This window comes from Drosophila innubila (genome assembly GCF_004354385.1).
Source record: "Drosophila innubila isolate TH190305 chromosome 3L unlocalized genomic scaffold, UK_Dinn_1.0 0_D_3L, whole genome shotgun sequence".
Classification (NCBI taxonomy): domain Eukaryota; kingdom Metazoa; phylum Arthropoda; class Insecta; order Diptera; family Drosophilidae; genus Drosophila; species Drosophila innubila.
In genome coordinates, this window is record NW_022995376.1 from 24,936,508 (window position 1) to 24,956,460 (window position 19,953).

The 19,953-nt window shown below is 37.7% G+C and overlaps 4 protein-coding genes across 4 annotated transcripts; 2 read left to right on the forward strand and 2 right to left on the reverse strand.

The window, feature by feature from the left end:
- Positions 1–367: 367 nt before the first annotated feature.
- Positions 368–7,966, forward strand: LOC117788761 (choline-phosphate cytidylyltransferase A). Its single transcript, XM_034627624.1, has 4 exons — positions 368–651; positions 4,234–4,987; positions 6,530–6,853; positions 6,921–7,966. The coding sequence occupies exons 2-4, from the start codon at positions 4,352–4,354 to the stop codon at positions 7,638–7,640; spliced, it is 1,680 nt and encodes a 559-aa protein (XP_034483515.1). The 5' UTR covers positions 368–651; positions 4,234–4,351; the 3' UTR covers positions 7,641–7,966.
- Positions 7,967–11,782: 3,816 nt separating this feature from the next.
- On the forward strand, positions 11,783–13,226 carry LOC117788762 (choline-phosphate cytidylyltransferase A-like). Its single transcript, XM_034627625.1, has 3 exons — positions 11,783–11,881; positions 11,950–12,273; positions 12,341–13,226. The coding sequence occupies exons 1-3, from the start codon at positions 11,798–11,800 to the stop codon at positions 13,079–13,081; spliced, it is 1,149 nt and encodes a 382-aa protein (XP_034483516.1). The 5' UTR covers positions 11,783–11,797; the 3' UTR covers positions 13,082–13,226.
- A 356-nt stretch (positions 13,227–13,582) lies between these two features.
- Positions 13,583–17,174, reverse strand: LOC117788760 (RING finger protein 10). Its single transcript, XM_034627623.1, has 4 exons — positions 16,455–17,174; positions 14,812–16,389; positions 14,317–14,471; positions 13,583–14,259 (listed from the first exon to the last, which is right to left on the reverse strand). The coding sequence occupies exons 1-4, from the start codon at positions 16,531–16,533 to the stop codon at positions 13,819–13,821; spliced, it is 2,253 nt and encodes a 750-aa protein (XP_034483514.1). The 5' UTR covers positions 16,534–17,174; the 3' UTR covers positions 13,583–13,818.
- Positions 17,175–18,384: 1,210 nt separating this feature from the next.
- LOC117787553 (lactosylceramide 4-alpha-galactosyltransferase-like) lies at positions 18,385–19,948 on the reverse strand. The gene is made up of 2 exons (XM_034626100.1): positions 19,222–19,948; positions 18,385–19,155 (listed from the first exon to the last, which is right to left on the reverse strand). The coding sequence occupies exons 1-2, from the start codon at positions 19,749–19,751 to the stop codon at positions 18,579–18,581; spliced, it is 1,107 nt and encodes a 368-aa protein (XP_034481991.1). The 5' UTR covers positions 19,752–19,948; the 3' UTR covers positions 18,385–18,578.
- Positions 19,949–19,953: the final 5 nt, after the last annotated feature.

Genomic DNA, 19,953 nt, shown 5'->3' on the forward strand with positions numbered 1-19,953 from the left:
TTTTATGATATTAGTTTTTATTATTATTATTGAAATTAAGTCAGAGAGAGATTAAGTAAATGGTGTTTATGTTAATTAAGCTTTATTTTTTATATTTTCTTTAGCCAAAAAACAAAAAAAAAAAAGAACATTTACCAAGTTATTGAATGTCAATAAATATATACAAAAGACATTAAAAAAGTTGTTTCCACTTGCAATTTGTTAATAAATGCGGCAATTCCCATAAATTGGAATCGCGTTTTATTATCGAACTATCGGTCAAATATAAAACGCAGCAAGTAAGTACGCGCCAAATGACATATCGATAGGCAGTCCGATAGTTGAGTGATTCGTGATTCATCAACAGTGTGGCAACACCAAACAACAGTGGTAGTAAGCGCGAATTTCACTCGTTTCGCAGCAACGGACAGACGCGGACACAACATTAGTTTAAACCAATTGCTGCAATTATAGCAGCAAAAACAATATAACCAAGTGAAGCAGCGACGAACGCTAGCATACGCGACTCAGGCACAGTGCAAACAAAACCAATATAATTTTGTGGTGCGTCATTTCGCGTGAAAAATACAATTATTAACGGAGCCACGACGAGCACTCATCGATTTTTAGCCGAAAACAAAATTGAAGCTAAATTTTAAGAAAAAGTTGAAAGTAAGTTTGTCCTCAATTTTCATTAGATAGATGGTGTATACATATTTAGTTGTTGTTGTGATTGGGTCAGACCAAAAATATATTCACAAAATAAATATACATATTAACAAACGTCGCTGCTCCCTGTCATAATATCTGACGCTGGCGATGACGTTGGCGCCCCGTTGCCCGTTTGCCCGTGACGTGAGCACAATTCCCTCTCTCTCTCTCTCTCTCTCTTTCGCTCTCGCAATCAGGCGGCACACATTTGCGCAGCGTTTGATTAATTTGGATTTCGTTATTGCTTAATGCGTCTTAATGGGCAGATCTAGCTGCCAAGGCTCTAATGTTTACATAATCCCGCCGCCTTGGCCACATATTAAATGCATATTCACACAACAGCTGCTATGTTATTGATTTGCTCTATAGCCGGCGATTTCTTCACCTGTCTCCCTCCCCACCTCCCCAACATTCTTCACAGCCGCAGGCGGCCACGTCATTCATGTTAAATATGCCTTAGACATCGTGTGACTTTCATTATGTTTGTTATGGCTGCATTTTTGTGGTATGTACAGAAACTTGCAACATGCGATGTTGGCGCTGGTTCTGAACGCTCTCTCTCTCTCACCTCTCTCTCTATAATTTTGCCCAATAATGTGGCAGCTCTGCTAACGAACTTTGCGCTCTGATCGTACGATTTTAAAGTTGGCATTCATCATTGTTGGTTGGTTGGTTGGCATTGTGAAAAAAATAAAAATACAAAGGTACATTTAATAATAACCTAAGCAATGTGCATTACTCATGCTACGCTGACGTCGCTGCCGCTGTCGCAGTCGCTGCTTCTTTTACTACTGTCAGCTGCGCTTCATGCTCCACTTTCCCAAGCGGCCACTCTAGCGTTTTTACCGTTTGCTTAATTTCGACTCTGGACTCAAAACTATGAATGTGCACTCTCAGAGAGAGCAAGTGTGAGAGAGCGGGTGTTTGGCGTGGGAGAGAGAGAGAGCCAGTTTGATCGTGGCGTACGCATGTGAAGTCTACGCACAGTTAGTCAGCTGTTTTCTGTTACTCAATGAAACTTTTTATCGGCAACAGAGTCATGTGTGGGTGATTTTTTTGTTTGTTTGTACGTGAGTGTATGTGTATGAAACGAAATGAAATATGCTGCGAATTTGGAGCAATGAAAAAGAAAGATTAACTTCCCTTATCTTAGCCATGTTTCTAGCAGGTGTCTAATAAACACATTAACTTAATCGATCGATAGCTCCAATTATTGTTTATCTTACCATTTATGCAATGGGCACGTGATTTGATTAAGTTACCTTTAAATTGTTTACAACTGTCACGTAATCTACAAGAAACAACAACTATATTTATAGAGTTAATTAATTTTGTTGTATGTACACTTTGTAAATATGTGAAAATTTCAGCATATTTATTTTTGGTATTTCGACAATGATGATAATAATGAGATCAGCTGTGGGGTTATCAATGCATACGTGTATATGCATAGTATATAATAGTATCATTGAGTTATATATAGAGAAAGAGCAGCAGCAGTAGCAACAGCTTATCAATGGGAAAAACAACACTCCTAACCCCTGTTAACGTGAATTTAACGTGACAAACTGTACTTTGCCACAGCGGCGAATGACAAGACAAAAGTGAAAAACCAAAACTTAAAGAAAACGTAACAACCAACAAAGCAACATTCATTTTACGATTTTTTGGTGCTTGGCCTTTCCCACTTGACTCTAAAGAATTTTTGTTTTTGGCAGTGAAACGCGAGTCACGTACATTAACCCCGAATCACGACTCGGCTTAGAGAAGTTTCCGATGACGATTGTGAACTTTGGATTTTGCTGAATCTCTGAATGGCCCAGACTTTGACAGTAAATAGATCCGTTTGCGCTGTTATCACTGGCAATTCGTAGTTATCAGCAGGCTCGTGTCTAAATCAATATATTCCTGCTAAGCTCAGTAATTGTATTTTATCTACATATATAGTTATTAGGGAACTCATTAACTGGCGTCCATAGTGCAGCGGAAACATGCTTGAAAAGATAAGGCAACACTGTTGCCGCAACAGGTAGCAAGTATCGATATCGATATGCCTGCCTATCTAATCATTTCTAAGCCCGACATCTGTCAATTCTCAAATGCACTTTCTCGTTTAATTCGTTTCCATTTACCACGCACTCTTGTCATTTTCTCTTTCTCCCACTTTGTTTACGTTTTGACTCACATGCTGTGTGCATACACTGGCAGGGTATGCGAGTATGTGTGTGTGATCGTACGATCGCGTTGACGTTGACGTTGGATTGTGACGTCATTGCTGCTGTCAAATGACAAAAGTTTCCCGCAGATTTCGCAAACGCGGCATATTTTTTCTGCCTAGCAACTTGATTAACATACTTATTATTAGTTTTTGTGGCTCAATTTCACAATTTCTTCTATGGCAGACGCAAAAATAACGATTACATCAGTGCTTTAAAATCCAGTTCTGTGTAAAAGTAGCTTGAACTTGAACGTGAGAATTCGCAAGTCTCAATCCGGTTTCCATATGTTATATATGAGTCAGCTGAAAAGCATGAGAGCATTATTAGAGCAGACGGCAAATGCCACCAGCGGAAACAGCCTTGAGTTGAACACCCGCAACAAATATTTGTTGGTCTCTGGGCTGGTTTTTTTTTTACTCTTATCACTGTTGTGATAAAATCGCCTACGCTCTGTTCACGTAGAACAAACAAATAGAAAAAAGTACTTTTGACGTAACAACGCAACTCAATGCCATAGAAATATCTTATGAGCAACTACATTTAAGAGAACCTGCTAATTTTAAAGATTTCCTATGAAAAACACGCATTCAACAGCTGATTGCTCTCTGTGAGCGAGAGCCTCAGAGAGGATGATAAACTATTTGCTTATGCTCTTTAACTTGCTTGTTCACGTGCGTTCGTTAATTGATGCATGCGTATGAGTGTGACAAAGTAAATGGTATTTAAATACTTTTAACCGTCATCGATAACATTTTATAACAGTGTTTACTCAAGTGTTTGTTTCACATTTTACTTTCTACCAATGCACTTGTCAACTGATCGTGCTCTCTTTTTCTTACTCCCGCTCACTTGACAATTGAGAGAGTGTTGCTTACTTTTTGTCTCTCGTTTATTGCTTTACTACGAGTACGTGCCAAAAATGTATTGCTGTTGTTTTGCGGTTGTTTTTAAACTGATTTATTTATCTGTTGCAGTTTTTCTAAAGAATTTTTCGTATCGAAACGCGTGGCAAATCGAGACGAATGGCATTTCAAGTAAATTGTTTTATCCATGGCATCCGGCAAAGAATTAATTGAAATGTCACGTGTCCAAGCAGATTAAAACAAGATGCATTAATATAAGGTGACGTCTTTGTTGGCAGCTAAGGCAGTTAAACATTCAAAAGTTCTCTCGCGGTTCTCAGAGAGCAACTGTGTTTTGGCGACGTCACCTATCATAAATTCGCCTTGGCTCAAAATATGTAAAAGAAGGAGGAGCAATTACACAAATGTGTTTTTACAAATTACAAATTTTTAACATATGTTTTGTTTACATTTAATTACAGCTGCAAAACGAATAATATCAACAGTAGCAACTCAGTGTTACTTAGTTGCATTTGAGTTCCCAAAGTGTTAAGGAGAGAAAATCTGGAAAACTGACTGTCAAAAGAAAGATTCGCTGCGATGGCAACTTCATCGGTAATCGCCACCAACAACACCAACAACACAATTAACGCGGGCTCAGCTGCCACAGTCGCTGCCGCTGCTGCTGCCACCGCCGCTGCCGCTGCCGCCGTTGTAGTCACATCGACGCTGAGCACACGTAAACGCAGCTACGAGACTGCGATTGTCATGCCCGCCATGGAAGCCAAAAGTCAAACGACACCAATAACGACAACAACAACGACGACGATACGATCAACGTCAGCAACGAAAGCTTCGAGGGCAGCAAGCAGTCCGGAACGAGAGCTCAAAGCGGATTCGGTAGTTGTGGACATTGTGGACAGTGTGGACATTGCCGAGTCACAGACAGCAATCACATTGCGCGACTGCACGCGCACAATCTCACAAAGCGATGCTGATGTCGATGATGGCGGTGAAGCGACCTCACCCGATGACACCCTGCCCTCTGCCGCCTCCACAGCAGCTGTCGACTATCTCAATGGAAGCCCTGGAACGGCAACTGCATCTCCAAATGCATCTGCAAATGGAATCAAGCGTCAATATGTTCTACCGCCACCGCGTCCTCACACGCCCGCTGAACTGGCGGCGTTATCCAATCGCCAATCGAATATCAGCAGCGGAACTGCCGATTTGGCGGTAAGTTTCAAATCCTAAAATGTCTTTGTCAAGGTCATAGGAAATTGCATCATCAGTGATACAGAAAAAAAGGGGCAGAGAAATGTATTAAATTTGTTCTGGAATACACATATGTATGTATGTATGTATGTATGTGTTCATGTAACTTCGGAGTCAACTGCGTTGTTGCAATTTGAATTTGTTCATTTTTAATGACATCAGCAGACGTGAAATTATCAGCATATATTCCAACTCTGATATAACCACTGCTGCCGATTTAGCTTATTCCTGTATCTAGCAGTAATTAGACCCCGTACTTAAAAAACTACAGGGGTCTATTAAGTGCGTAACATCTATAAAAAGTTCGTAACAGGCAGAAGGAGGCGTGGCAGACTTTTTAAAGTATATATTCTTGATCAGCAGTCGATATAGCCATGTCCGTCTGTCCTGACGTCTGTATGAACACCTAGATCTCAGAGACTATAAGAGCTACACACACCAAACTCGGTATGTGGGCTCCTCTAAATTGAAGGCAGATAAACAACATTTTTTTTTTTTTAAGTACTACTATTTTATATAGCTTCCGTAGGACCGATCAATCAAAAATCATGTTTTATTATGAAATACTTTTTGTTTTTGGAGATATCCAAACTGATAGAATATGTATTCAAGTTGATCCTATAGGTCTTGAGCAATTTAGCTTAAAATCAGCTTATAAGTATCTAAATGTCTGAGCTCTGGGTATCCCACAGTTGAGTAATCTAAATACTTTTTAATTTTTACCAGGTTTAGCTTTTTCTATAGTAAGTACGGGGTCTCTGACAGTCGAGTATGCTCGAAATACCGAGATAATTTCGGTTCTTAAAAATAGCAATAGAAATATTTTAAAAAAGTTAATATAAAAGCAAATAATATGAATTTCATAATATAAAAATTTAATTAGATCAATATTTAAGTTTAAAATTAAAATTTGTTTAAAAAACGTTAATTACACTCACCTTAAAAACATGGTTGCATTTAATGTTTGATTGCACCGAAACTAACCGTTATACGTGAATCGGTTACTAATCGGGTATTTTGATTTGAATAATTTCACTGATTTGATATAATAATAAAAAAATATGTTTTAGTTAGCGTTTCAGTTACAGTTACTAATTTCAATTGGTTCCGGTTTAATTACGGTTTTATTTCCTGCGTTTTTTTTAAATTTATTTCATTTATTTTATATATAAATCAACATTTTTAAATCACATATATTAATATTTTGAATATGAATGAATTTGGCACTATTATGCATATTTAAATAACTAGAAATTAATTTCGAACAATGTCGTTTTTTTGATTCTTACTCTTTGCCCTAACTGACTGAATATCTGCAAAGAGAGCCCATATGGTAAGAGCTATGAAGCTGAAATACTTACACATATTGATTTATTTTTATACATTTAATGTATATGTTGTTAAACTAAGTACTCAAATGCAATTTTTTTTTTATTTTCCATCACTTTTAACAAAGTAAAACATTTTACATAATTTAATCTAGAATTTTTTTAAATTTTATAGACAATTTGCAAGCCGGCGCCTTTCTCCGGCGATGAGGAGGCAATTTTGGAGCGCGAACGTTGCGATTATACAAAACGGATTACGTATCAAATGGCACGTTCTGGGCAAACGAATCGCCGGGTGCGCGTCTACGCGGATGGCATCTATGATCTGTTCCATCAGGGCCATGCCAGGCAACTAATGCAGGCCAAGAATATATTCCCCAATGTGTATCTAATTGTGGGCGTGTGCAATGATGAACTCACGCATCGCATGAAGGGACGCACTGTCATGAATGGATTTGAACGCTACGAAGGTGTACGCCACTGTCGCTACGTAGATGAGGTAAGGATAAACACTTCAACCTCCTAATAACCCTAAAATTAATTGGCGTTGACCCTTCTTTCTTTAGATTGTCCAGAATGCCCCTTGGACGCTATCGGATGAGTTTATAGCGGAAAATAAAATTGACTTTGTGGCTCACGATGACATTCCCTACGTACACGATGGTCTCGATGATATCTACGGTCCCCTAAAGGCACGCGGCATGTTTGTGGCCACAGAGCGCACTGAGGGCGTCTCTACCTCTGACATTGTGGCTCGAATTGTAAAGGATTATGATTTGTATGTGCGTCGCAATCTCGCACGTGGATACTCCGCCAAGGATTTGAACGTCTCTTTCCTATCCGAGAAGAAGTTCCGCCTGCAAAACAAAATGGACGAACTGAAGTCGCGTGGCAAGCGTGAATTAACCAAAGTCAAGGGCGACATTATTACCAAGTGGGAGGAAAAGTCCCGTGAATTTATTGACACATTTCTGCTGCTCTTCGGACGTGAGCGTCTCAATCATTTGTGGAACGAGTCCAAGGGCAAGTTGATTCAAGCGCTGAGTCCACCTGGCAGCCCATCGGGTTCGATAAATGGCGATGACCTGGACGCGGATGCCAACGATTCCTCCGATGAATATCTGGAGCTGCCCACAGAATACAGCGGTGGCAGCAGCAGTTCTTTAAATGGAAAAAAGAAACGATTGTCGCTGGCCCGACGCAGCTATCTAAAACATTCGGCCTCTGGATCCTTTCCAAATGACGATGATGATGATAATGATGATGTTGCCTTCGATACGGAGTAATTGAAAAGATTCAAGAAGAAACTTTTAGATTTGGCTAGCCTAAACTATATTTCAATTTTTTCTCTCTCTCTCTCTGTCTGTCTTTAAGCTATTGTATATTTATTAAATTGTTGTTTGGTGCAAAAGGAAATTGTGGCACACACGGGATCGACCCGCAACATATGCAATATTCTATAGCTCTAAATGGTATTTGTAATCTGCTAGATTTAGTTTCACTTGCACTCGCTCCTCGTCTTCGTCCACGCCCGCCTCCAGCCCCGCCCCATAACTTTGAGTCGAGAGTAGCAAATTGTTTAGCCAAATGAGCCGCAAATCATTCACGGAAGTAAGCATGAAGAAACCCAACATAGAAGACTCATTTTTTGTATTAAGCCTTAAAGATTTGTGCATGAAAGAAAAGGAGCAAAAAATATATAGATATATTTATATTAAATTATTTCGCGTAACACCTTTAACGATAAGTTAAAAAACAACAACATAAATACATAAAACATAAATAAATAAATACATAGATACAAAAAATACACACATTCGTAACAAACAGAAAATAAATCTAGAAAATGAAAAATAAACATAGTTGCAAAGTACGGTTTGCAAAAAGCTTTGTTGAATATTTTTTGAAAAATAAAGTTGAATGCAAAAATGAGTATAACCCTTTCTTAAATATATATTTGGTTGGTTGAGTTACGGAAAATCAGGAAAACTGCCGTGACCATTGCACAATTTGGCTGGAATATATATACAAGTATTTTCAGAGCAACTGCGTTGTTGCAATTTGCCAAGCTGTAAAATCAGCACACGATGAGAGATCTAAAATTATATTTAGGTATTGTTATTATTGAATCCATTAGATGAAATCATTTCTAGAGACTGAAAGCAAGTAAATTAAGTCACCAAGTTACTTGATGATACATATAATACTCTTGGTGTTTTATAACACACAACTGATTATAATAATTACACTAGGCAACAAATTTTAGCTTTTTGGCTATTAAACGAACGAAACCCACTTTTTCTTTTTGGATAGATTTGAGTCCACAAATGAGAAAAAACAATTTTTTTTAGATTTTTTTTAAAAATCTTGTTTTTTTTTTTAAATCTTGTTTTTTTTTTAAATCTTGTTTTTTCTTACATTTTTACAGGTGCGCTCTATTTTGTCATCATTACTTGTAAATGCCAAAACCAATTTTCAAAAGCTTTAATTTATCTAAAAGCTAATGAATATATCTATATTTCATTCATAAACAGTCTTAGTTAATTATTTTAATTTGAATTTTTACTTTAAAACTCAAGGAGAACTTAAAAAAAATAATTAAATTTTCGTTACTATTTATTTACATAGCTGTATTAATTACTCGTCGTTTAAGATATGATTAATGAAAATCTATAGGACGATACGAGATTCACTATTTGTAAGTTTGGTACAGGCAACTTAAAAAAATAAAAAAGTTGTTCATACTTAAAGAAGCCTATTGACCGTTCTTATCGATAGTTCCTATAATAAAGTAATAATAAAGTTTTTCATACTAAAGATGGATTTTCGACCGATCGTTTCTATGGCGACTATATTGAATAGTGAACCGATTTGAACCAAATTTGGTAGGGATACATAACACATTACTAGATACTCAACCTGCGAGATTAGAGGATATATCTTAAGAAACAACAACAAATTGATATTATGTGAGATTGGTTAAGGTATCTCTAAAAACACAAAAAAATGTCATACTATAGGTCATGCTGCTCCACTAGAAAGTCATAAAAATCGGAAAAAATCGCCATAGATTTTTATGAATCATATCTTAAACAACGCGTAATGAATACAGCTATGTAAATAAAATAGAAACGAATTTTATTAAGAGTTTTCCTTGAATTTTAAAGTAAAAATAGCAAAGCCAACAATCATGATTTTCTTAATTCAAAAATAGATAGCTCTAAAACTACTGGCTTACATCTAAGACTGTGTATGAATGAAATATAGATATATTATATTATATATATTTATTAGCTTTTAGATAAAGTAAAAATTTCGACAGTCGTTTTTGGCATTTACATCCAAAAAAGGGGGTTTTGTTCGTTTAATTTTTGGGCTGTTGCCAAAAGTAATTATAATAGCAACGATACTTATAAAGTCATACTTAATTGATTAGTATAAAGGTATAAGTAGATTTAATCCGTCTAGACTTTATTTTGATGTTTTTTAAACTTCTATTTTAGATTTTTATTTCAAAATGAGAACTAACTTAAGTTTTTGATTTTTAATCAGTTTATTTATACACATATGAAAGTTTTAATAATTGTTTGGGACATTAATTTGAGACACGAACTATCTGACTGAATATTTTTTATATTTAAAGATTCAGCTGCGATCTTAAAATCAAATCTCGGTTAAAACCCTGCTATACCAATAAATAAAAAATTATTTAAATTGTTTTAATACATAAAAGTTTTTGACAGAGCCACTGAAACTGGCTTAATTACCATATAATTTACCTGTTATTATTTTCTGTTATACGAACGGTTGTTCAAGGTGTTTGGCATTCAAGTGTAAAATTAATTCTATCTATACATATACATTTTAAATATATATATTTCTATGTCACATGCCTGGCTTATTAAAATTTATGGTTTTCAACATTTAAAAGTGTGTTGTTTAAAATGAGCTATTAAATTTTAAATAGCCAAACATTTATGTGCATTTGCTTAGCGACCAATTAATGGTTTTAGTAATATATTGTTATATTATTAGGGTATTTCTAGACGTTGCAGTTACATGAAATTGATTAAATTTAAGTCTATATCGAAACTTTTGGAAATCAATTTGTATTGTTGCTACGATTGAGGCTTTAATTGGCCTCAGTTTCTCTCACAGTTCGACATTAACTGATCGAGCTCGGCTCTCAGATTTTTATACCCGTTACTTGTTAAGTACGAGGGTATATAGTATTTGTTGCAATGTATGTAACAGACAGAAGACGACTAAGAATTAAAAAAGACACATATTTGTGTTTTATTTTTAAAAATAGTAATTGTATCGAATTACTTCCATTTATTATTAACTTTTTTCTAGAATTACTAAGCGACTGTAATAAAAATAAAAACAAAAATATATAATCCAAAACAGGTATCTTACTTTTTCCAAATAAAATGTGGAAATTTTACATTTTGTTAAAATAATTTCTATATTATTGATTACAAAAAAGTCACCACAACCACAGCTTTTAAGATGGAACGACATTTTTTAACAAAAAATATATCCATTTATTATAATTTCCCATCCCACTTAATCTCGTAATTTTTGTCAGTTGGAGCTTAAAACTTACTACTTTTTTTTTTTTTTTTTTAACTATTTTAGGCCCTTAAGGGAATTAATGAAGTAGAAAAACATAATAACATAACACAACAAACATAACATAACATAACACAATTTCTATATTCTTGACCGATGAAAAAGTGCATCCACAGTTTTTAAGATGGGATGTTTTTTTAATGGTAAATATTATTATCAGTCAACTCTTAATCGCATTCAGACCGGTTAGATATAGTTCGAGCTATGGCTGTTTTAAGTTTTTAATCAATTGGTACATTTTATTTAGTTGAAGATTAAAACTGATAGATATAGATAGATGGATAGATAGATAGATATAGATAGATATAGATGTTATATGTTTGAATGGAGTAGAGGGTATCTCTTAATCGGGAACTTGAATATAGCATTTTTACTTTTTTCAGTTTATATCGTATGATATCGCCTCGTGCCAAGTCGTGCGACTATTTCTTCCTATTTATATAGAAGAGCACGAGTATATTCTATTATAATCTTGCTTAATTTGTGGCAATTGAAATTTGTAGTGGCAAGAGGAAGAGAGCGTCTAGTCAGCCGAGCTTTATTGTGGTCAATTGTATTGATTTGCAGCCAGTTGCCGCCAATTAATTGAAAGATGACTGCGCAATTGAATCGGACCCAATCCTCGACAGAAATTCTCGTAGTTATCAGTCTTATTCTCAGTCTCAGTTAGCCCAGCATTTGATGTCAAACTGTCAGCAGTTCCATGCCAGGAGCTCAGTTATACAGTTGATAGCAATTCAAGCAGATATTCCCACTGTGATATAACTAGAAATTAATTCCTATATATTTGCTATAAGTTTTTTAAAAGATGTCGGAGCCGGACGATTCACCGCCAACCTCACAAATGTTTGAATACAAAATGTTGCCGCTGCACATGGATTTCAAGGAGTTTGTAAGGGATTAGGAATATATAAAAATATAAAAAAAATTATCTATATTTTATTTTCTCTTATTTTTTAGACAATTTGCAAGCCGGCGCCCTTCTCCTGCGATGAGGAGGCAATTTTGGAGCGCGAACGTTGCGATTATACAAAACGGATTACGTATCAAATGGCACGTTCCGGGCAAACGAATCGCCGGGTGCGCGTCTACGCGGATGGCATCTATGATCTGTTCCATCAGGGCCATGCCAGGCAACTAATGCAGGCCAAAAATATATTCCCCAATGTGTATCTAATTGTGGGCGTGTGCAATGATGAACTCACGCATCGCATGAAGGGACGCACTGTCATGAATGGATTTGAACGCTACGAAGGTGTACGCCATTGTCGCTACGTAGATGAGGTAAGGATGAACCCTTCATCTTTCTAAAAACACCAAAATAAATTGGCATTTACCCTCCTCTCTTAAGGTAGTCCAAAATGCCCCTTGGACGCTATCGGATGAATTTTTAGAAAATAATAAAATTGATTTTGTGGCTCACGATGACATTCCCTATGGTCACGGTGGTCAGGATGACATCTATGCTCCGTTGAAGGCACGCGGCATGTTTGTGGCCACTGAGCGCACTGAGGGCGTCTCCACCTCGGACATTGTAGCTCGAATTGTCAAGGATTATGATTTGTATGTGCGACGCAATCTTGCACGTGGATATTCCGCCAAGGAATTGAACGTCTCTTTCCTATCCGAGAAGAAGTTCCGCCTGCAAAACAAAATGGACGAACTGAAGTCGCGTGGCAAGCGTGAATTAACCAAAGTCAAGGGCGACATTATTACCAAGTGGGAGGAAAAGTCCCGTGAATTTATTGACACATTTCTGCTGCTCTTCGGACGTGAGCGTCTCAATCATTTGTGGAACGAGTCCAAGGGCAAGTTGATTCAAGCGCTGAGTCCACCTGGCAGCCCATCGGGTTCGATAAATGGCGATGACCTGGACGCGGATGCCAACGATTCCTCCGATGAATATCTGGAGCTGCCCACAGAATACAGCGGTGGCAGCAGCAGCTCCCTAAATGGCATTAAGAAACGCAGCTTTCGCTCGGTGGCTGGATCCTTACCAGACGACTATGATGTCGATGACGATGACAATGAAAATGATAATGATAATGATGATGCCTTCGATACAGAGTTCGTTGAACGGCGCAGCAATTGAAAGAATTCAAGACAAACACTTTTAAATTTGGCTAGCCTTAAAAACAATATTACACTTTCTCTCTCCCTCTCTCTTTCTCTTCTTGTTAAGCTATTGTACAAACATGCAATTTTCTATGTAAAAATTTAACCGGTTTTCATCAATATTGTCTTTTGGATTATTTTCGACCTTTAGAGTAATTATGCATCATAATTTTTTCGAAAGTTATTAGTATTTGAAATTTTGTGAAATTTTTACAAGCGAAATGTCAATATGATTAATCTAATATTATTCCTAATCTAAATCTTGTATATTTCATTAGTTTGATATTTTTCACAAATTCCGCTCTAGATTTTTACAATTACTTGGAACTCCTTTAACTTTGTCAATACTGAACCGTTTCCGATAAATGATGTCGTTTAATCATTATCTGACCTGTAAAACAATTTTGAATTACTTTTTTAAATTAGTTTTCAGTTTCGAAATTATGTTTTAAAACTGTTAAAAATCGTCTAATTTTTAGCTATGTTCTCTGCCTTTATTGGATTATATATTGTTTGTTATATAATTATGCAATTACATATGAGTGTAAAATAATTAAAATAATAAAAGATTTAAATTTATGTTATTTGTAATAACGTTGAAATAATAGTAATCCTGCGACTTTATCGCTCTAAACAAAAATTTCCATTTTTCATATTTAATGTTGTATACTACGGTATTTGTTTAATGCCATGGTTAATGTCATCCAGGATGATCTATGGAGCTCTATTCATGCCGACAGCGAAAAGGGGAACCATTTTCTTGCCCTTTGCTTTCTTTTGCTTCTTGCTGGCTGAGGCATCCACTGCAGAGGTGTTTGCTTTGCCACCACCACGTTGCTGCTTCTGTTGACCCAAAGCGCCGACAAATAATTCACCCAGTGCCCAAGGACCGACAGCACGCAACTCGTTCTCCTCATCTAGAGTGGGACGATTGGCGACAGGAGCAGCTTTCGGTGTCGGCGGAGCAGCGCGACCCCAAGCTCCCATTTGAAACTCCGGACCAGAGGAGTTGCCTGGTGAGGCTACGCTGCCAATGCTGGGCCACAATTCCTGCTTTGGACTGGCAGCCACTCTGGAGTAACATACAGAGCTTGCCTCACCAATAGAGATGGGCATAGAGCCACGCGGTGCGGGCAATTCCTCTTCAAAACCACACTAGAAAGAAAAGATAGTATTAGCTATAGAACTACAGATTATTGGGTTTGTTCTTACAGTTGGAAACTCATGAGTCGAGCTTAGATTCAAGTTGGCTGCACTGGCAATCAGTTTGCCCATCTGGCGATCATTGATCTCGTTAATATGTTTCTCTCTTTTACGTTCTTCACGCTCGCGACGTTGGCGTTCCTTTTTGCGATGCAGCAGATCATCTGCAAAGATTGAATAGCATTAGTAACAGTTTGAAAACAAAAAAAAAAAGAATGCCATATATAAACCTTGCTAAATTTTAACAAATTGTATCTAAGCTCCAAGGGTATACAAATTACAGCAATAACTACCAATATATTTAACCTATCTGAATCTGATACGGTTGGATGACTGATATAAAAGTAATGTAGTGTAAGGACAATACGCGACTGTTCACCGAACTTGGAGTTGCTAGCTCTTAGTTTTGCAGTTATTTACAGACGGACAACGCTATATTGACTTGGTTGTTGATGCTAATCTATATTATATACCCTTGTAACGGGTATAATTATATAAATTTACCCTTAAACAGCTTAAGAATGCTGCCAGCAATAATTGGAGGCTGTAGTTCGACCTCGACAACGGCAAACTGACAGGTGAGCGGCAAATGACCCAAACAGGTGAATTTACGACGATGCTCCTCGTCCATGGAGTGATGGTCCTTTTGTATTATCGGCGCCTTGATCAATACAGGGGCTAGATCCAATGTGCCATAGCATGCCTGTAGCATTTTAACATTTAAGGGATGCAAATAAATGTTTTGCCCATCATTCGATTGATAAAAGTAATAATATTTGTTGGTGTTGTGGATGTTGTTGTTCTGGTTGTTGTTGTAGGAGCTACTGCAGCTGCTTGCCTCGCCCAAGGATGATACCGAGGCATCGTCAGGTTTCTCATCAATATCAAGAATTTTGACTTGTTGCTCCTCTTCCACCAATTGCAATGGTAGCTGCTGTTGTTGTTGGGGTTGCTCTTCTGGCTCCAAGCCGAGTTTGTCGCATCGTTCGTTTAGTGTGAGCAGCGCCTGCTGTATGAAAATATCCTCGGGACAGGATATATCCGACTCTGCCAAGAGTTCGCGACGCTCACGATCGATAATGGCTGCAACATCCACACGCCTGGCAACCAAGAACTTGGAGAAACGCTTGGCATCATCCAGAGCACTCAACAGAGGGAAACGCTCATGCTCTAAAGCAGCTCCTCCTAATTCTGCCTCTGCATAGCGCTCTATGTACATGGAACCCTTGCGACGACGCATTAACTGAAAGCTTATAGAATCTCCCATATTCATAGACTGCTGCTGTTCGATGGTGCAGCTCTTGAGATCTGCGGCATGGATGGCATCATAGCAGATGGGACACTTGCGCCAGGTCTTGTCACTCAAGGATAGGTAATGCAACAAACATGGCCAACAATAGGCGTGGCCACAACGCGTCAACTTGGCTGCCACCGGTGGATAGAGGCAAATGGGACATTGAGGCTCCTCCGTTGTATGTATATTGATCTGTTCAATCAAATTCCAATCAATCAGAGTATCAGGCGAGCCATTCACCTGCGCCTTGGCACTGCTGCGAATGACAAACTGAAAGTTGGCCTGAAGAAATTGCTCCTTGTTGTAACGCGGCTGCCGACGGGACACAACACCATGTCCGCCATGTCCATGTCCAGTGGCATGCCAGTCGGAGGACAACTCGTGCCGTGGCACACAGTGGAAGTTCAACAGATGATTCAAATTCTGTTTCTTGCTGCCGTGCACATACACAGAGTTCAGTTCGTAGTCAAGATCACCGCTACGCTTGTAGCCGGCGCCCATTGCTGCTAATCCGGTGCTGCCATTAAAGTAATCCGCATCTGTGCCTGCAGAGCCATCGCCATCGCCATCGCCATAGCTAGACCCTTGACCATAGCCTGATCCGTTACCGTTGCCACCCCGGGCACGTGGACGTTTGTCCACATTGGCACGAAGCTTGGCAGGCTGCTGCTGTTGTTGTTGTTGCTGCTGCTGCTGCGGTTGTTTGACGTTGCGTTGTTGCTGCTCGTTCCTTGGTGTTGCAAGCTGTTCACGACGTCGGGAATTGCGTGTCTTGTTGACATGCAAATCTAAAAAGAGATTATATAATTTAAATACATCCAATATACATGTGTATGTTTTTGTTTATACTCACCACTTGATTTGCGTTGAGCTTCAGCAGATGATTTGTTTGTGCGCTGTTGCTGTTGTTGTTTCTTGTTGTTGTTGTCCATTGTAGTTATTTTTGGCTGCGCTAAGAAGGCAGTTCTCGTTGCGGGGAAGGTAGGTGAAAGTAGGGGAAATTGTTTGTTGTTGCTGATGCTGCGAATTGACAGCAAATTGCGTCTCGCGTTGACGTTTGTCTCCACACGGAGTCCGTTGCGTGGTTATGTTTCGTTGAGGATTCATCTTTACTGAGCCATGATTACCAACAAATATACACAGAAATAATACTTGCGTAATATTTCCAAAAAGTTAATGCTTGTTGTTTTCGTTTCAAACCGAAAATCGAAGCGTCGATAAGTACTAGAATTAGTACTTGGTATTTGTCTAATAAGACTATTGCCGTCTTTTTACGTTCACTTTATTCGCCGTCTGCTTTCTATTATGTACTTAGTTGTTTAAGTATTGGTGAGAGTGTTCAAAGGTGTGACGAATGCGTTTTTATAATACGTAAATTGCCAAATAGAGGGCTCGATATTCACTTGCCAAATGCACGTGCACAGACTTTAACCAATTACAAATTGTCGGGGGGATATTTTTTCTATATTGAAAGCAACTAATTTTGATATAAAAACCAAAAAAGCCTTGGATGGAAAAATCAGCATCCGTGCTGACCTATGAAAAACAGTGTGACCGCGAGATCTAGCCGTGAAATACTATAATTTCTATGAAACATGCTTTATATCGATATACACCGACGTCGAACATTATTTATAGGGGTATTCCTGAAATCCAAATCTGAATCCGTTTCAGGAATGACTTTTTTTCCACACTGATTTGATTATGATATTATGATTTAAAGAATTAAAAAAAAGGCGCGAAAACACAAATTCACAAAAAATAAAATGTGTAAGAACTGTTTTTCATAAACTTTTTAATAATAGTTTGCTTGGAGAATAGTCGAATTAGAATAAGACTATTTGTTTACAACGCTAAGATGCAATTTTACACTTTATCAGCTCCTTTTTTATATTCGTCTTTTACCGTATTTTCGTGCTAGAGCTTCCATTCAGTCACAGTCATCTGGGACTTCTATAGTTATTATTCTGCATTAAATATATAGTTATTTAATTATCAAATCTTGAAATGCAGTAAACTTTCAGCATTCTTCATAATAATGTCACAACAAGATGTAAATTAAAACGAGTATGCCCAAATTATGCTATCGAAATAAACGGTCTTACATATTTACAAATTAATATCAAAAGAAATATGCCCCGGAGCAGATTTTGGTAAAACTTTTAGTGCAACCATATTTTCGGTATTTTTTTTTTTTTAATTTGTCTGGTCACCCTACGCATTTTATATGGAGAAGCTGTGAACAGCTGATCGACGAAACCAAATTTGAATCTGTTTCAGGAATATCCCCATTATTTGCAGTCTTTAATTTAATTTTAAAATAATCTTATCATAATTAGTTTAGTTTGTTTAGTGGGTTAGACTAACGGGCATGATGTTATCTCAAAGTGAAAAATATTTATTATAAATTTCTTCATAAGATAGAACTGAATTAAAGCTATACATATCGCAAATTAAAATTCTCAATCAAATCGTTTTTAAATTAAAAATTATAAAAATATGTCGCTCATTTGCTCCAAAGGAAGAACTAGTTTTTTAGTAAATAATGCAGAAATAATGACTTTATTCTATTCTGCATTGTAAAAAATTTCATACTCATGTCTTGCACACTATTCATATGTGGTGCTGAACTTAGCACTTTCAACGAGATTTCTGCAAATTAGTATTTAATAATTTAATAGTTGTGGTAGTCTTGAAGTAAATGAGGTCTATACCGATTTCCTATATCTTTTTTTATTCAATCACACATAAACACATGAAAAAAATAAGTTTAAGTAACACAAATCAAATATGCTGATAATTTTAAATGATTTAACAAATAATATACTTAATAATATATATATTTTAACAAATATATACGTATGTAAATCTAGCTTTCGCTTTAAGTCTATTGTTGTTGAGTTTAAATAAGCCTCTTGCAGGCGTGAGGTAGATAATAGATGTAGTCTAGTCTTCTATGAACTATCTTGATTTTACTCTAAAAATATTTTCCCGCTGCCGCATACGACTTGGGGCAATTCTGTGCCGCAATTTTACCATAGGCACTGCCGACCCTAACAGGATGTTGATAGGAGTGCTTGTTCCATACATGTATCAAAAAGGAATCCTTCGTCTTCTCTAGAGTTTCTTCCAGAAATTCTGGCTCAAAAAAGTATCGCCAGTTGACCCAAGGCACCGCATAAAATGCATTTCGATCGAACACCTGAAAGCCAAGGCAACGCTTCTGATCCTTTATCATTATTGTGATGTTTTTCGTATCACATATCCTTTGCGCCACACGTGTTATCACACCAGGTCCATTGTTGCCCCAATCGCTGCCATCAAAATTTCGTTGAAAGTCACGTAGACATGACGCCGCAAATTCATGACCAAACGCAGTGGGAGCTAGGCTTATGACCCCATTGGCTAAATGGGTATCCGACTCAGCTCCTGCATAGTTCAGAGGCACATTCTCTAAGCTTCGCAGAAGTACGACATCTAGATCCATGTAAATGCCGCCAAAACGATACAATGTGATTAAACGAAGCAGATCCGATATGTGAACGATCATATAGCTAACGAATTCGATTGAAAACAGTTTAATAAAGATGAATAGGAATGAAAGTTGGCATGGATATTACCTGGAACGGAAGAGTTGTCCGCCATTGAACCAATCCTCCATGGGAGTATCTGCTGCATAGCGCATAAGGTTCAGCTGTCGAAGCTGCACATTTGGATAGCTCAAGATGGCATCAATCAGAGGCTCCTTAATCCCACTGCTGTTGTCCTGGGGATGATTGCGCGGACTGGCGAAGAGCACAAACACCTGCAAGTTGGGATTATGCAAGGCGGCTGATTCAATGGCACAAGCTTGGCGTGCCGTCAATTGCAGCGAATGGGGATTATGAGGACAGCTCGTCTCCAGAAAGAAAATACTTCTTCCAGGTGTAGGTTTAGGTTCCGTCAGCAATACATCTCCTAGAGACGTGCGTAGACTTCTTGCTGTGGATTGAAATTCCGTCTGTATTAAACAGCTCGAATCTTGTTGCACGGCTGTGGACCAGTTGTAGACGCTAACTAGGACGAGAACAAGGATCATAGATAACGCACAGAGCAACAATTTCAAACGTTTGGCGCCAAAAACTGAAAGCAGCGGTCGATGAAACACCATGTCGTTATATTCAGATGTTCTTCAATACTAAAACTAAACCCTCAAAGCTGATTTCGTGCAAAATTGTAGTGTGACCACATTTTTCGTCCTTTTTTATGTTGTCTGGTCCCGCTAAACACTTTGTATGGAGCAGCCAAATCTGAATCTGTTTTAGGAAATCCCCTGATATGCTGGCTATTTACCAAAATTATGAAACATCTAA

Excerpts from the sequence above, each read along its gene's own strand:
- LOC117788760 (XM_034627623.1), bottom strand. The coding sequence starts at position 16,533 with ATGGACAACAACAACAAGAAACAACAACAGCAACAGCGCACAAACAAA. Across the intron at positions 16,390-16,454 it reads AGCTCAACGCAAATCAAGTG|ATTTGCATGTCAACAAGACA; the intron begins GTGAGTATAAAC and ends ATCTCTTTTTAG. Across the intron at positions 14,472-14,811 it reads CATTCTTAAGCTGTTTAAGG|ATGATCTGCTGCATCGCAAA; the intron begins GTAAATTTATAT and ends CAATCTTTGCAG.
- LOC117788761 (XM_034627624.1), top strand. The coding sequence starts at position 4,352 with ATGGCAACTTCATCGGTAATCGCCACCAACAACACCAACAACACAATT. Across the intron at positions 4,988-6,529 it reads GCGGAACTGCCGATTTGGCG|ACAATTTGCAAGCCGGCGCC; the intron begins GTAAGTTTCAAA and ends TAAATTTTATAG. Across the intron at positions 6,854-6,920 it reads ACTGTCGCTACGTAGATGAG|ATTGTCCAGAATGCCCCTTG; the intron begins GTAAGGATAAAC and ends TTCTTTCTTTAG.
- LOC117788762 (XM_034627625.1), top strand. The coding sequence starts at position 11,798 with ATGTCGGAGCCGGACGATTCACCGCCAACCTCACAAATGTTTGAATAC. Across the intron at positions 11,882-11,949 it reads ACATGGATTTCAAGGAGTTT|ACAATTTGCAAGCCGGCGCC; the intron begins GTAAGGGATTAG and ends CTTATTTTTTAG. Across the intron at positions 12,274-12,340 it reads ATTGTCGCTACGTAGATGAG|GTAGTCCAAAATGCCCCTTG; the intron begins GTAAGGATGAAC and ends TCCTCTCTTAAG.
- LOC117787553 (XM_034626100.1), bottom strand. The coding sequence starts at position 19,751 with ATGGTGTTTCATCGACCGCTGCTTTCAGTTTTTGGCGCCAAACGTTTG. Across the intron at positions 19,156-19,221 it reads GGACAACTCTTCCGTTCCAG|CTATATGATCGTTCACATAT; the intron begins GTAATATCCATG and ends CGAATTCGTTAG.